This window comes from Panthera uncia, chromosome B4 (genome assembly GCF_023721935.1).
Source record: "Panthera uncia isolate 11264 chromosome B4, Puncia_PCG_1.0, whole genome shotgun sequence".
Classification (NCBI taxonomy): Eukaryota; Metazoa; Chordata; class Mammalia; order Carnivora; family Felidae; genus Panthera; species Panthera uncia.
In genome coordinates this window covers 52636275-52652466 of record NC_064809.1, presented here as the reverse complement: position 1 = coordinate 52652466, position 16192 = coordinate 52636275, and the positions used below count along the sequence as shown (strand labels likewise).

The following is a 16192-nucleotide window of genomic DNA, read 5'->3' as shown; positions in this document are numbered from 1 at the left end:
CCAGTATGCAGTGGAAAGACCACACCTTGCAGACTAGTATTTGACCTCAGCTACCCTTTCAATACTACTTGTAAGACCTACTACATGGCCCTACGAGTTCTCAAACGTTTCAGTCTCAAGACTCTCCCTTTATATTCTTACAATGGACTGAGGACTCCAAAGAACTTTAGTCTGTGTAAGTTAAACTCAGTGATATTTGCAACTACTAGAAATGAAAACTGAAAAATTTAAAACATTTCTTAATTCACTTAAGAATAATAGATCCAATACATGTTAAACAGATATAATATCCTTTTAATAAGAGAACTTTTTTTCCCAAAACAAATTAAGTGAGAAGAATGGCAGTTTTGCATTTTTACAAATGTCTTTAATATCCGGTCTTAATAGACCTGCTTTTGCATTCAAACTGCTTCCATACTCTGCATCTGCATTCAAACTATTGCAGTATGTTAATTTGGTTAAAATTTATGAAGACAGTTCAGGCTGACAGAGATGTGCAGCCTTTTTAGAGAACTGTATATTCTTCTTTGATGTTATACTAAAACTCAACAAGTGTGGTTTCTTAAAGATTAGTTGCAGTGTAGAATTTGAAACCATTATCAAAGAATTTTTCATACCCTACTACTCTGAAATCTATTGGTCTATCCTGCACTTTGAATGGATCGTGTAACATCACATTTGTCATCTGGACAATAGTGGTTCACAAAGTTATGGAGATCTTCCACATGTTAATTTCAACTCAATACAATATCAAAAACCACATTCATTATTGTCACAAACAATCTCATCAGAAAAGTCTTTAAGTACCGTGAGCCTCACAGTGAAGAATAGGAGTTTTCCAAAATTCTTATATTGGCCTAAAAGCTCTAATTTTGTTATACTGGCAACAAATACTGTCACTTGTTTTCACTCATTTTCCAAATATGAAATTAGTTTGTCAGTTGTTCTTTCAAGTAAAATTGGTATTCCACAAAAAAGGTAATTAATACTTCTTACAACTCAGCAACTGCACAATTGCTTTTCCCTCCTAGCCCCATATGTGGAACAAATGTTTTATGCATACATCCCATCTCATCACACAGAACATTAAAAAGATGTGCACTGAAGAGTCAGGATTTAATAAAATTACCATTTTTTACTAGCTTTAATTTATTTCACTGAGTGCCTGGAAGTGAAGAATACACGACCACTAGTTCAGTTTAGCCACCAAAGCTTTTTTAAACCATCAGTGTTTATGTGTCAATGTAGTGACAAGAGTAACATCGAAGTAACATCTTCCAACCCTTGGTGATTTTTCTTTTTTTTTTTTTTTTTAATGTTTATTTATTTTTGAGACAGAGAGACACAGAGCATGAATGGGGGAGGGGCAGAGAGAGAGGGAGACACAGAATCGGAAGCAGGCTCCAGGCTCTGAGCCATCAGCCCAGAGCCTGACGCGGGGCTCGAACTCACGAACCGTGAGATCGTGACCTGAGCTGAAGTCGGACGCTCAACTGACTGAGCCACCCAGGCGCCCCCCTTGGTGATTTTTCTAAACGTTCACCATTCTAATGCTTCCCAAACACATTCCATCCTCAGCACTCCCAGCAAATCACTTTACTTCTTGGCTCAAAGAGACTACTAACAACTCTTATGACTTCTTTCCCACCATCTATATACATTTCCGTACTACAGTCCACCTTCCATGACCCATTTCTACCTTTTCAAGGTGAATCCAGTAATCTGTGCTCTATATGCCATCATCTCTCATCTCCTCAGGACTCCTTGCTTTCCTTCATCTTCAGCCTTTCCTACTGGTTTCTAAATCTCAATAGGTAAACACGCTAAAGTGTCTTCCACCTTAAAAGAATAAAACTCGGGGCACCTGGGTGGCTCAGTTGGTTAAGCATGTGACTTTGGCGCAGGTCATGATCTCGTGGTTCATGAGTTCGAGCCCCACGTCGAGCTCTGTGCTGACAGGTCAGAGCCTGGAGCCTGCTTCAGATTCTGTGTCTCCCTCTCTCTGCCCCTCCCCTGCTCATGTGCTCGCTCACTCTAAGAATAAATCAACAGTAAAAAAAAAAAAAAAAAAAAAAAAAGAATTAAACTCAACTTAATGCTAGTCTTCATGTTCTCTATTTGCTGCCACCCTATCTTTTCTCCTTTTGCAGCTAAATTTCAAAAAAGTTTATCGTTACTGTCATTTTAGAGTTACCCCCCACTAATTTCTGAAAATGGTGTAAACTGTCTCAAAGTCACCAATAATTTACTAGATATAGGCACTTTTGAGTCATTATCTTACCTGCTATCCTTGGATCTGACACCACTGACCACTGCACTTAATTAAACTTTTGCCATCTTTGGCTTCAGGGAAACAAACTCTTCTTCTCTCATAGTTTTCCTCTCTGACTTAAGACTAATAGGGTGCCCACTTTCAGGGCTTCCTTTCTCTCTGATCTTCCTTTAAATGTCGGTGTTCCATAGAACACTACTATTGGGCTCTTCTCCCTGAGAAGTTGCAGCCAATGCCTATGGCTTAGCTGGTACTGAGACAATGATGAATACCAACTTGTTATATCTCCAATTCAGTGTTCTCACCTGCTAAAAATGCTCCAAAAGTTTGGCATCATCTAAATTTTGGATAAAATACAATTCCACATCATAGCATACAAGCCCACCATGGTCTGCCCTCTGACTATTGGTTCAGCACTGAATTTACATTCCAGCAGAACTGAACTGATACCTATTACAACATATTATATAGTCATATACTTTCATCATCTTGGCACATGCCTGCCTCCATTCAACCTCTTGCAAACATGGCAAAACCTACTTATTCTTTCAGTCTCAGTTTCAATCCACCCTCCTATGTAAAGCCTTTCTTGATCTCAAAGGCAGGCTCTGACACTCATTCAAAATATATTTATAAAAATAAATACATATGTAGTGCAATACAACCGCAATTTTTTTTTGCCACTATAAGGATAATTACCACATTATAATGATAACTTTGTCTTGCAGATTTGTTACCATTCTGAGAAAGTGCTACTCATTAACCATGAGGGTTACAGAGCCAACCTGAATTCAAAACCTATCTATACACACCTTGGAGATTTACCCAGCCTCACTGACTCATTTACCTCATCTGTAAGTGGGGATAATATAAGAACCCATTTCATAGGATTACTTTAAGGATTAAATAAGTTAATGTATTTAAAACATTTAGAAGAGTGTTTAGTACATAGCAAGTACTCCATATATAACATGTTATTATTAATCTTTTTTTCCCCTTTAGAAATTACACATGCCATGAAAACATGTTCTTTAACATTAAACAAACAATACCTAATATAAAATAAAGTGTCCCTTTTACTCTTCCCTAAATCTCACACTACCCCACCATGACTGCCATTCCCCAGCTCCAGAGATGACCATTAGTGACTTTTTGGTATATGTTCTATACTTTCAATCTGTCTTCTGGGTACTCAGCACACTGGCTCATACATAATATAGATGTTCAATAAATGATAAAAAGGATGCAATTTCCTACTTCTGAATATTAAGAATAACTGACATTTGCATAATGTTTGTTATTCCAATTCATTTTCACATATATTAGTATATCTTAAACTCCCAACCTCCTTCAAGTAAACAAGGAAGATACTATCCTAATATTAGAAGTGAAACAACTTAGATACAGAGGTTTGCCAAGGCTACACAGGCAGTAAATAACAGGTAGGCCTAGAATCCAAAATTGTTTTTCTTCTATTATACAAAATTTACAAAATCAGCAAAAAATTAAGTCTTATAACTCTGGAATAGTCACACTGAATTAAGTCTTCCAGAAAAACACTTATAAGACACAGCCAAACATCTTTCTCTTATGTATGTGCTCCTGGCCTATAATTGGATTTTTTTTTTTCCCCATTAGAGATTAATAGCCACAATTTGTTTTCTAGTTCTCCCAATCCCTTAAGTCCTTTGGCCATACCTCAGTACTAAGATATCTTACGTATCTCTAAGAAGGTTATAAAGGAAAAACATATCACACTAAATTACCTTTGGTCTTAGGGGTTTACAACATGAGAAAGTTTTATTTTATTCTCAGGATCTAAAGGAAAACTTGTATTAAAAACTATAGTAGTATTCTTCACTGAAGTATCAGAAGGAATACTTCAGTGAAGTATGATTTACTTAATTTTTTTGCATAGCCATTATAACATTCATAATTAGAGCACTATAGTATATACATAGTTTATAAATATATAAATATACACATATTACAAGATCAGCCAAAACTTTTTAACAGGTGAGGTATCAGATCAAAAATGTTTATAGATCACTTTTCTATAACACTAAGACCCAAATGATCTTAGACTCCTAATGTAATGCTATAATGTGTGTAATATAAATTCATGGAACTACAAAGTGTTCTGAGATGCTTATTACACATCTGAAACATTAATTACCTACAATTGTAAACTTAGCTGAGAAGTACTCTTCTGATATGCAAACACACAATTTATACACACACAACTACTTATAATAATTACATATATGTATTGGTATTCATATTTACATTTGCAAAGCATTTTTCCTCAAAAGAACTTTATTTAAAAATTCCTGAAAAGTAACTCTGAGTGGGAGGAAAAGATAGGAAAAACAAGACTAGGAATTCAACATCAGTTGGGTGCTTTTGGTATTTAATTGTATGTACGTATGTATGTATGTATGTATGTATGTATGTATTTATTTGGAGAGCAAGAGGCAGAGAGAGAGTGAGAGAGAGAAACATAAGCAGGCTCCACCCTGCCAGTGCAAACCCAATTTGGGGCTCGAACTCACCAACTGTGAGATCATGACCTGAGCCAAAATCCAGAGTCAGACCCTTAACCAACTGAGCCACCCAGGTGCCCTGGTATTTAATATAATTCTAAACGTGGGGCTTTGGTTTTAAAATGACCATCAAAAGAACATTTATCATTTTAAACATTTAAAAACTATAATTACACTAACTGCTGGGAAAGTTACTGAAATTACAAAAATATATATGACTAAGAAAGTTATATAAAGGATTCTTACCTGCTTGAAATTTGTAACTGCTTTAATAACAGGAGAAGCTGTTACCAGGAGAATATCTTCTGATGGAAAGTGAATAGCCAACTTATTTAAAGAAAAAAAAAATTGGGAGAAAAAATTTCATAAGTAACTTTAGGTATTAATATATATGACATGGGGGTGAGATAGGGATAATGCAATTTTAATAATGTTATTATTAACCTAGAAAACTAAAAAGTCACTTTTCCTCATCCAAAGGTCTCCATTATTCTGTGTCTTGTTCCTATTTATGGGGTAGTAGTGACTAACGTTCAACTCTGATACTGATAAAATGTATAATATGTTTATAATAAACACTAACAAAAACCTCCTTAATAAGAAAAATATAAAGAGGTATCCCTTACTATCTTGCATACCAATGTAAAGTTGTCATTCAGAGAATGAGAAAAAAAATATCTTCCTAATTAACAGTTAAACCAACTTTTATTTCTTTTAAAATAGTATTTTCATTTCCCTTCAGTGGCATGAAATTATAGTAAATCCTTACTCATAAATATTCAGAATCTTAGCCTGACTTTTCCCAAGTGTTTTGGAACTCCTATTCTGCCTCTTCCAAATGCCCAACCAGTGTATATTCTGGAAAAACAAAACCATTTTAGTAGTAGCTTCCACAGTATTTAGAGGCTTAACTTGCTATTTTTTTCCATCATTCTCCTCTGGCTACAACCTCTCTTTCACTTTAAACTTCTTGAAAGAATTTTCTTAAATCATACTCTGGTTCCTCAACCAATTCTATTTCTCCACCAATTTCTATTTCTTTCCCTACTATACTGTTAAAACTGGCATGTTCAATCAAAAAAACAAACAAAAATAAATAACCAAAAAATAATATTAGAATGAAAAAATGAATCCAGTAAAACTACAGGATACAAAATTGACATACAGAAAATGCATGTCAAGTTTCTGTATACTGGTAACAATCTATCTGAGAGAGAAATTAAGAAAACAATCTCATTTATAACCACATCAAAAAGAATAAAATACCTAGGAATAAATTAAACCAAAGAAGTGAAAGACCTGTACTCTGAAAACTATAAGCCACCGATGAAAGAAATTGAGTCAGATGTAAATAAATGGAAAGATCATGCTCATGGATTGGAAGACTTAATATTAAAATGTCCATACTACCCAAAGCAATCTACAGATTCAATGCAATGCCCACCAAAATAGCAATGGCATTTTTCACAGAACTGGAACAAAGAATCCTAGAATTTGGATGAAACTGCAAAAGACCCCAAACAGCCAAAGGAGAAAGAACAAGGCTGGAAGTATTATGCTTCCTGATTTCAAACCACACTACAAGGCTGTAGTAATCAAAACAGTATGGTACTGGCACAAAAACAGACACAAAGATTAATGGTACGGAACACAGAGCCCAGATATAAATCCACACATAGATGGTCAATTAATCTATGACAAAGGGGGCAAGAATATACAGTGGGAGTGGGGGAAGTTTCTTCATAAATGATGTTGGAAAAATGGGACAGCTTACATGCCAAAGAATGAAACATGACCACTGTTTCATACAAAAATAAAGTCAAAATGGATTAAAGACTTGAATATGACTCAAAACCATAAAACTCCTAGAAGAAAACATAAGCAGTAAGCTCTTGAACACCAATCTTAGCAATATTTTTTGAGCCATTTTCCTCAGGCAAGGTTAAACAAAGCTAAAACAAACAAAAGAAATTACATCAAACTAAAAAGCTTTTGGAAAGAGAAGGAAACCATCAACAAGACGGAAAGACAACCTACTGAATGGGAGAGGATACTTGCAAATCATACATCCAATATGGGTTAATATCCAAAATATATTAAAAACTTACACAACTTACTATTAAAAAAATTTGTAAATGGGCAAAACTTGGATAGACATTTTTCCAAAGAAGACAGATGGCCATTAGATACAACAAAACATGTTCAGTATCACTCATGCAAATCAAAACTACAATGAAATATCACCTCGCCCCTGTCAGATTGGCTATTATGAAAAAGACAAGAAATAGCAAGTGTTGGTGAGGATGTGGGGAAAGGGAACCATTGTACACTGTTTTTCAGAATGTAAATTGGTGCAGCCACCATAGAAAACAGTATGGAGGTTCCTCAAAAAATTAACAATAGAACTACCATATGATCCAGCAATTCTACTTCTAGGTATGTATGGGAAGAGAACCAAAACACAGCTCAAAGAGATACATGCATTCCTATGTTCACTACAGCATTATTTACAATAGCCAAGATATGGAAGCAACCTAAGTGTCTACTGATGAATGGATAAAGAAGAGATGGTATAAATATATTCAATGAAATACTATTCAGCTATAAATGAAATCTTGCCATTTTTGACAACATGAATGGACCCAGCGGGTATTATGTTAAGTGAAGTAAGTCAAAGAAAGACAAATATTACATGATTTCACTTATTTGTGGAAAACGAAAAAACAATGCAAACAAAACAGACTCATAGATACAGGAAACAAACTATTAATGGAGTGGAAAGGGATTGGGGCTGGGGGGAAGAGGGAAAAATAGGTTAAAGAGATTAAGAAGAACAAATTTCCAGTTATAAAATAAGTAAGTCATAGGGATGTAATGTACAGCATAGGGAATATAGTCAACACTGTAATAACTTTGTGTAGTGACAAGGGGTAACTATGCCTATTGAGATGATCATTTCATAATGTACAGAAATAGCCAATCACTATGATGTACACCTGATGAATATTGTATGTCAATACTTCAGTAAAGAAAAAAGGAGCATCTTGACTTCACCTCCAGACTCTTAAAATTCACTAAATTTTTTTAAATATCACCCTATTTGAACTTTCCATAATATCTGATGATATTACCATTCTTTCCATCTTTCTTCTCTTTATATATTGTTATTTCCCCACTTTGTTTTCATTGCTATACCTGGCTTCAAAATTTCTTTATACCACTAAATTCACCTTCCAGTTGGCCTTCCAGTCTCATTTTAACCAGCTGCCCCTGCCCCAAACATACTGGAGCTAATCAACTCTCAAAATATTTCATTTGATCACATTACTCCACTGCTTAAAATCACCTCACTTCTTGCAAGTTCTGGCTAAATTTTTTTGTTTTAATTTTATTTTAGAAAGAGAGCACAAGCAGGAGAGAGGGGCAGAGGGAGAGAGAGAATCCCAAGCAGTCCCCTCGCTCAGTATGTAGCCTGCCATGGGGCTCGATCCCACAACTGTAAAATCATGACCTGAGCTGAAATCAAGAGTTGGACATTCAACTAAATGAGCCACCCAGGTGCCCCACTTGTTAGTTATTAGCAAGACTTAATAAGATACTTCATGATGTGGTCTCTACCAGCCTTCCCAGCTTCATCTCTGGTCACCTCCCCAAGCACCATGTTCTTTAAGCTTTGCTGCTCTCAGTAGTACTTTTCTACCTGAGATTATATATCCTTGCCTCCCTTTGGACCATCTAGTTTTTCTTGTCCACCTGGTCAACTTTTACTCATTTTCTATACTGAGACAAAAGGACACCTCCCCCTAATTCATGCCCTGTCAACTCACCAGACACCCTTAAGCTGGCAAACACACTGATGAAATGGTTCATTTACATGTCTCTTCCACTAGATTGCGAGTCCCTAGAAAGGAGGTACCATGCTCTGTTTATAATTGATTACTCAGCTCCTAGTACAGTACCTGAATAACAGGTGTTTACTTGGTGAAAACATGGAAAATACACACCTAAAGATTAAAAGTTTGAAAACAATACTTGGATTTCCTAAACTACTTCTGTGACTTCAATGATTGCTTATATTTACTTTATATCAACAAAACGATTCTTTTTGGAATGTGTGTGTGTGTGTGTGTGTGTGTGTGTGTGTGTGTAGTGTGTGGTGTAGTCTGATTATTCACTATAATTAGAAAAGCATTCCCCAGCATTAATCTAAAAGGCAACCAACGGAATGGGAAAAGATATTTGCAAATGACATATTGGACAAAGGGCTAGTATCCAAAATCTATAAAGAGCTCATCAAAATCCACACCCGAAAAACAAATAACCCAGTGAAGAAATGGGCAGAAAACATGAATAGACACTTCTCTAAAGAAGACATCCGGATGGCCAACAGGCACATGAAAAGATGTTCAACGTCGCTCCTTATCAGGGAAATACAAATCAAAACCACACTCAGATATCACCTCACGCCAGTCAGAGTGGCCAAAATGAACAAATCAGGAGACTATAGATGCTGGAGAGGATGTGGAGAAATGGGAACCCTCTTGCACTGTTGGTGGGAATGCAAATTGGTGCAGCCGCTCTGGAAAGCAGTGTGGAGGTTCCTCAGAAAATTAAAAATAGACCTACCCTATGACCCAGCAATAGCACTGCTAGGAATTTATCCAAGGGATACAGGAGTACTGATGCATAGGGGCACTTGTACCCCAATGTTTATAGCAGCACTCTCAACAATAGCCAAATTATGGAAAGGGCCTAAATGTCCATCAACTGATGAATGGATAAAGAAATTGTGGTTTATATACACAATGGAATACTACGTGGCAATGAGAAAAAATGAAATATGGCCTTTTGTAGCAACGTGGATGGAACTGGAGAGTGTGATGCTAAGTGAAATAAGCCATACAGAGAAAGACAGATACCATATGGTTTCACTCTTATGTGGATCCTGAGAAACGTAACAGAAACCCATGGGGGAGGGGAAGGAAAAAATAAAAAAAGAGGTTAGAGTGGGAGAGAGCCAAAGCATAAGAGACTGTTAAAAACTGAGAACAAACTGAGGGTTGATGGGGGGTGGGAAGGAGGGCAGGGTGGGTGATGGGTATTGAGGAGGGCACCTTTTGGGATGAGCACTGGGTGTTGTATGGAAACCAATTTGACAGTAAATTTCATATATTAAAAAATAAAAAATAAAAAATAAATAAAAAATTAAAAAAAAAAGAAAAGCATTCCCCAGCTGCTTTTAATCCCTTGTTGGTTGTTTTACAAAACATTACTACAGATGAAATCTCTTCCATCTTGGGAGTTCAAAGTATAGGAAACTACGTAAGGGTTTATCAATTATTTACTAGGAACTAAGGACCTGGCATCTACCTGAAAGCTGAATTCAATCAGCTAATGAGCAATGGAGGCTTTTCTGACCAACTATTTGCCAGTTTAAGCCCTCTTGTCTGCTCTGGCATAACTAGCACCACAGTCTGGTTCAGTCAGCTTTGGGGTCCCACCTGCCAACAACTTGCTCCCCACTCCTCTTCCCTAGGCCTAAGGCGAAGCTTGCGAGGTACCAAAGAACTTCGTACAGGGGCCGCCACGCAGTCTCTAGTATCTGAGAGCAATTGAGTGTGGGGGCGGAGGGAAAGAAGCGGCTAAAGCGGGATCTGGAAGGACAAGGTGGGGGCGAGAGGGTGCCTTGAGTGCCACCGCCGCGGGGTCAGGGAAGAGGCGGAACTATTGGCACGTCAGCCTACCTGCTCAGCACAGGTGACACCCGCGATGCCACCGCCAACCACCACAAACTTTCCCGCCGTCAACGGAGGGCGCGCTGCCTCCATCATCTCAGACTCCTAGCGGTTTTCTGGCAACCGGTGGGCGAGCCGCAAGCGTTCTTACTCTGGGAGCGGAAGTCAAGCTGGGCGGCCACTTCCGGTGCCGGGGCCTGAGCCTGAGACTCTGAGCTACGGGTGCCCAGCAGTTCACACTTAGTGTTCTCGCGTATCCGCTTAGAGCCTCGTTTCCGCGGTAGAAAGACGTCTCTTTGATTCCAGGGTTTCGTTTTACTGTCAGCACACCTGAATAGAATTTTGACACATAGATATGATAAAGAGAAGACCAAAATAATAATAATAATAATAAATAATAATAATAATAAATTTAAAAAAGAAAAAATCTAACAAAATTAAAGTAAAAAGATGAGTCGCCAAGAGAAGCTTGGCAAATTGTCTAAACACAGACCAGAGTTCTCACAGACCGGGCACTCTCAGAATAAATAAACTGCCCTGAAGTTTTCACTATTGGTTCTTCGAGGAATTTGACAGTCAATTTTAAACTCTTATATCATAAGTAATATAATCCTTGCCTACCTTCTGCCTGGCAAACCAAGATTTGATATTTTGAAAGCACATTCTTCATGATACATTAAAGCAAAGCAATACTACTGAATTGTTCTGAGAAGTTATTTCCATTTACAATTTTGACCTCAGCTAAAATTTTCAGTAGTATAGAGAGTTGCTCACCATTTTGTCAAGATAAATGAACATCCCTCCCAAGTGTCCAGTAAATAGCATGTGTGAAGGAATTTAATATTCCCAAGGTAATTTTATTGCTAATACCTTTTTTGTTGTATTCGTTTTGAGAAATGACTAAGTTTTTTAAAAATGTTTTTTATATTCGTATTATAGTATTCACTATTTTCATTATTTTGCTATTTACTATTGCTTTTACTGTCTCATACAACATGTTTCCATAGTGTTGTACTATAATATTAAGAACGTACAATTTCTCTAAGTGGCTTACTCTAAAACTGGTAATTGCAACCCCCCCCCCTTTAATTCTTTAAACTCTGTAAATAACCATTCTGGATAAATAGAAAACCCTGCCATGTAATTATATATATTTGCTGATATTCTAATAATTATTGAATAATTATTAAATACTTAATTTCACAAATTAAATAGTAGTTCAATTGTGAGTTTAATTCCCATTACTAGCTTAGACAACCAAACAAAACATTTCTAAGAGGAGGAACTAGTACTTTAAGCCCATTGTTTACTTCTGTAGCTTCTTATTTTCACATGATCTCACTCACACTGTGCTCTAATTAGATTGAACCGCACTGGCAGCACCCAGGATATGGTATGTTCTTTCTTTTCTGAGCATTTGAACATAACTTTTTCTGTGATATTCTTCCTCCAACTAATTTCCCCTAGCTAAATCCTTGCTGACCTTTGGTTACCTCCCTTAAAAAGGTCATTACCTCCCTTAAAAAGCTTTATCAAATGTTGTTAAGACTGAGCTAGGTGTCTTCTCTGTATGTCCCAATAGCACCTTGTCATCCCCTGAGTTTAGACTTATATCACCTTATTTTTTTTTATTTATTTTTATTTTTTTTAATATATGAAATTTATTGTCAAATTGGTTTCCATACAACACCCAGTGCTCATCCCAAAAGGTGCCCTCCTCAATACCCATCACCCACCCTGCCCTCCCTCCCACCCCCCATCAACCCTCAGTTTGTTCTCAGTTTTTAACAGTCTCTTATGCTTTGGCTCTCTCCCACTCTAACCTCTTTTTTTTTTTTTTTTTCCTTCCCCTCCCCCATGGGTTTCTGTTAGTTTCTCAGGATCCACATAAGAGTGAAACCATATGGTATCTGTCTTTCTCTGTATGGCTTATTTCACTTAGCATCACACTCTCCAGTTCCATCCACATTGCTACAAAAGGCCATATTTTTCTTTCTCATTGCCACGTAGTATTCCATTGTATCACCTTATTTTAAAACTACCTGTTACTCACCCTAACCCTCACACCCCACCACAATAAACTCCTTAATCTTAGGGATTATTACTAGTCTCCCTTTGTAGTCCCAATCTTCAATTAGTAGTGAGTGCTCAATGTAAATGTCCTGAATGAATTAGTAATTAAGTGGGGCATGAGACTGCCTGTGAGTTCCCTAAAGACTTTTAGATTCATTTTCCAGGGTCAAGATCTTCCTGTATATTGAAAGCTAGCTCCCCTTTAGGATGGGCAAAGAGAAGAACAGCCTAGAACTCAAGCATCTGGAGGAAATGGAGAACGGCCAGTGGAATGGAATTATTGTTTACTTATCTTGATACTTAACTATTTTTCATTTTAGTGTATAAGGTAACATTTTAACATTAGCTATGTTGAAGATAAGAGAAATTAAAATTGTTTTCTGATAAATAATTAAAATATTTCCCAGAGCTAGTTATTATAGTAAGGGAAGAAAAAGGAACACCGCTTTGTATTTATACTTTTTTGTTTATTGAAATTGTAGTTCCCATAAAATAAATGGAGGTATAAAGAAGGTAAAGCATATTCCCTTCCAATGAGAAAAATGCTAAAATAGGGTATCAAGTAGATATGGCTAATTTAATTGATATAAATACTGATGTCAGAACAGTTGCACCAAAGAATTTTACCTGTTTTTAAAAGAAAAAAATACGTTGTTTCAAATACTACAAACACTGCATTATCTTCTCCATTATTATTTTTTTAACTTCACATTAACCCAAGACAGACTTACATGAAAGTTTAAGTAAATTTTCCATTTTTAGTCTTGAAAATTCTTTCAGGTTTACATGAGATTTTGGAATTCTAGCCATCAAAATGATCTCAATCAAAATATATTTGGTAGCAACAATGATTCATATACATGCCAACCTGAACATATCAAGCTAAAAGTGAAAAGAAATTCAAATTTCATCATTAGCCCTGGGAGACACAAGTATATAACCAATTTCTGGTTTGGTTCAGGTGAGGTTATTTATTGTATAGATCACATTTTGAAAAACAGCTGTTTAAAAAAAACATTTTTGGGGTGCCTAGGTGGCTCAGTCAGTTAAGCATCTGACTTTGGCTCAGGTCATGATTTCCCCGTTCGTGGGTTCCAGCCCCGTGTTGGGCTCTGTGCTGACAGTGCAGAGCCTGGAGCCTACTTCAGTTTCTGTGTCTCCCTCTCTCTCTGCCCCTCCCCTGCTCATCCTCTGTCTCTCTCTCTCTCTCTCAAAAATAAACATTAAAAAAGTTTTTTTAAAAAGTTCTAAAAAATCTTGTTATTATTGTGACTGTGGAACTGCATTCACAAAGGGAAATATTTTTCTTCAAGAAGGTGAACATGTATTTTGGGGCGCCTGGGTGGCGCAGTCGGTTAAGCGTCCGACTTCAGCCAGGTCACGATCTCGCGGTCCGTGAGTTCGAGCCCCGCGTCAGGCTCTGGGCTGATGGCTCGGAGCCTGGAGCCTGTTTCCGATTCTGTGTCTCCCTCTCTCTCTGCCCCTCCCCAGTTCATGCTCTGTCTCTCTCTGTCCCAAAAATAAATAAAAAACGTTGAAAAAAAAAAAAAAAAAAGAAGGTGAACATGTATTTAAAGAGACACATTAGCTGGCCGTGCAATGATTTCACTTTTTGACATCTTTGAAGTAATCTAATGTATTACCAGTTATAGAATAGTTACAGCATCTAGTGTTTGTAGAGAATTACACAACCATTTATTTCCTCCTTTTTTTGCCCCAGCCATCTGCCCCAGGAACCTACACTATATTTTTGTTGTTCTTTGTATTGATTAATGCTCCATTTGAATTTTTTTAACGTTTATTTATTTTTGAGACTGAGAGAGACAGAGCATGAATGGGGGAGGGCCAGAGAGAGAGGGAGACACAGAATCTGAAGCAGGCTCCAGGCTTTGAGCTGTCAGCACAGAGCCCGATGTGGGGCTGGAACTCAATGCAAGATCATGACCTGAGCCGAAGTTGGACGCTTAACCGACTGAGCCACCCAGGCGCCCCGATTAATGCTCCATTTGAAAAGGAATGTTAATACCAATTATCAGACAGCCATGACTTATGGAATCATGAAGTAATTATTTTCCTCATATTTAAAAATAATTTAGAAAAGTGTCATAACATTATATAAACCTAATAATATTATAAAACTTGAATAACTCTTTTAACAATGCTCCTATTTTCCTTTTACATATTTAAGTCTTTTTGCTTTCTGTCCTATGATGATCCATTTTCTTTCACCTGCCCCTAAATGCACTTGTTTCTCAAAGTTCTATTCTCTGTGAAGTTCTCTTCCCTTTCTATTTTCCATTTCTAACATATCTGCTCCTCTGTTGCCTATTGGATATACATTCTTCGCCTTTTTCCTTGCTAACAGAATCCTAATTTTGTTTAAATTTACAATGTGCTATCTACCTGGAGCAGAGACCTGAGGGGGAAAGAGTAAGATATGAGGTGAGAAAGGATAATGAAAGAGGTAGACAGATTAAATAGAGCTTTGTAGGCTATGTGAGAACTTTGGTACTTATTTAATGAAATGAGGAGGCATTGCAAGGTTTTGAACATAAGAGTGACATGCTCTGAAGGCAAGGTCAAAAGCAGAGAGACAAAATGCAGCAAGTGAGAGGAGATGGTGGCTTGCATCAGGAAGAAGTACTTGAATTCTGGATATATTTTGAAGGAAGAACCAACAGGATTTGGAGGGTTGACCATATACTTTTTATCATGTCTATTAGATATTCATAAAACTGAAAAGGGATTCTATTAAATATTATGCCAAGACAAGAGACATAAATCAGAACTGTCCTGGACAAAAGTAGACATAAAATCATTAGTCATTAGTGACCTTGAAAGAACTTCCCCTCCCTGCCCTCTGCAGAGCATTTCTTTCTCTTCTTTCCTCTCCAAACTGTCCCATAATCCACAAAAATTTATACATTTTGAAACTGTTTATCCTGGGTCAGAAAAATGTCTTCTGAGAAAAATCATCATTGAATGAGAAAGAGAAGGAAGTATTGCTTTAGAGTTTTTGGCTTAAGTAGCCAAATGGATGATATACCATCCACTGAGATGGGGGAACCTGAAGGTGGAATGGCACCTTTTTGTTTGTTTTTGTTTTGTTTTGTTTTGTTATGTTTTGTTTTGTTTTTGAGTGAGAGAAGGAGGAAGGAGAACATCAATTCTAATTCAATTTTTTACATGTTATCTTTGATATATCCAGTAGAGATGATAAGTAGACATATATCTGAAGTTTGGTAGTAACATCCAGCCTGGATACATCAGTTTGGGAATGATCAGCCTATAAGAGGTGTTTTTAAGCCATTAAATTAGATGAGATCACTGAGGAAGTTTATATAGATTAAATAAAGAAGAGAACCAAGGACTGAGCCATGAGGTATTCTAGTGTTACAAGATCAACCAGAGGAAGGGGGTGGGAGTCTCACCAGAGGAGACAGAAATAAATCACCCATAATACAGGAGAAAAATAAGAGATGTAGTGTCCTAGAAGCCAAGTGAAGAGACTTTTCAGGAGAAAGGAATGATAGACTTTGTCAAATGCCACTAATAAGTTAAGAGAAGAC

At 36.9% G+C, this 16192-nt stretch overlaps 1 protein-coding gene across 4 annotated transcripts in view; it reads right to left on the bottom strand.

Annotated features, from left to right (window-relative positions):
* The window catches only part of LOC125920146 (pyridine nucleotide-disulfide oxidoreductase domain-containing protein 1), a 44317-nt gene that overhangs the window by 22491 nt on the left and 5634 nt on the right, over positions 1 to 16192 (bottom strand). The window contains exons 1-3 of one of the 4 annotated variants that reach the window (XM_049627153.1): positions 10560 to 10646; positions 10317 to 10469; positions 5062 to 5142 (exon numbers count right to left, since the gene is read on the bottom strand). Coding sequence is in view for 2 of the 4 variants with exons in the window: in XM_049627150.1 (XP_049483107.1) it covers positions 5062 to 5142; positions 10560 to 10646 (168 nt within the window). In the remaining 2 variants the exon portion in view is untranslated. The other 3 variants (XM_049627150.1, XM_049627152.1, XM_049627151.1) reach the window with 3 other exon arrangements.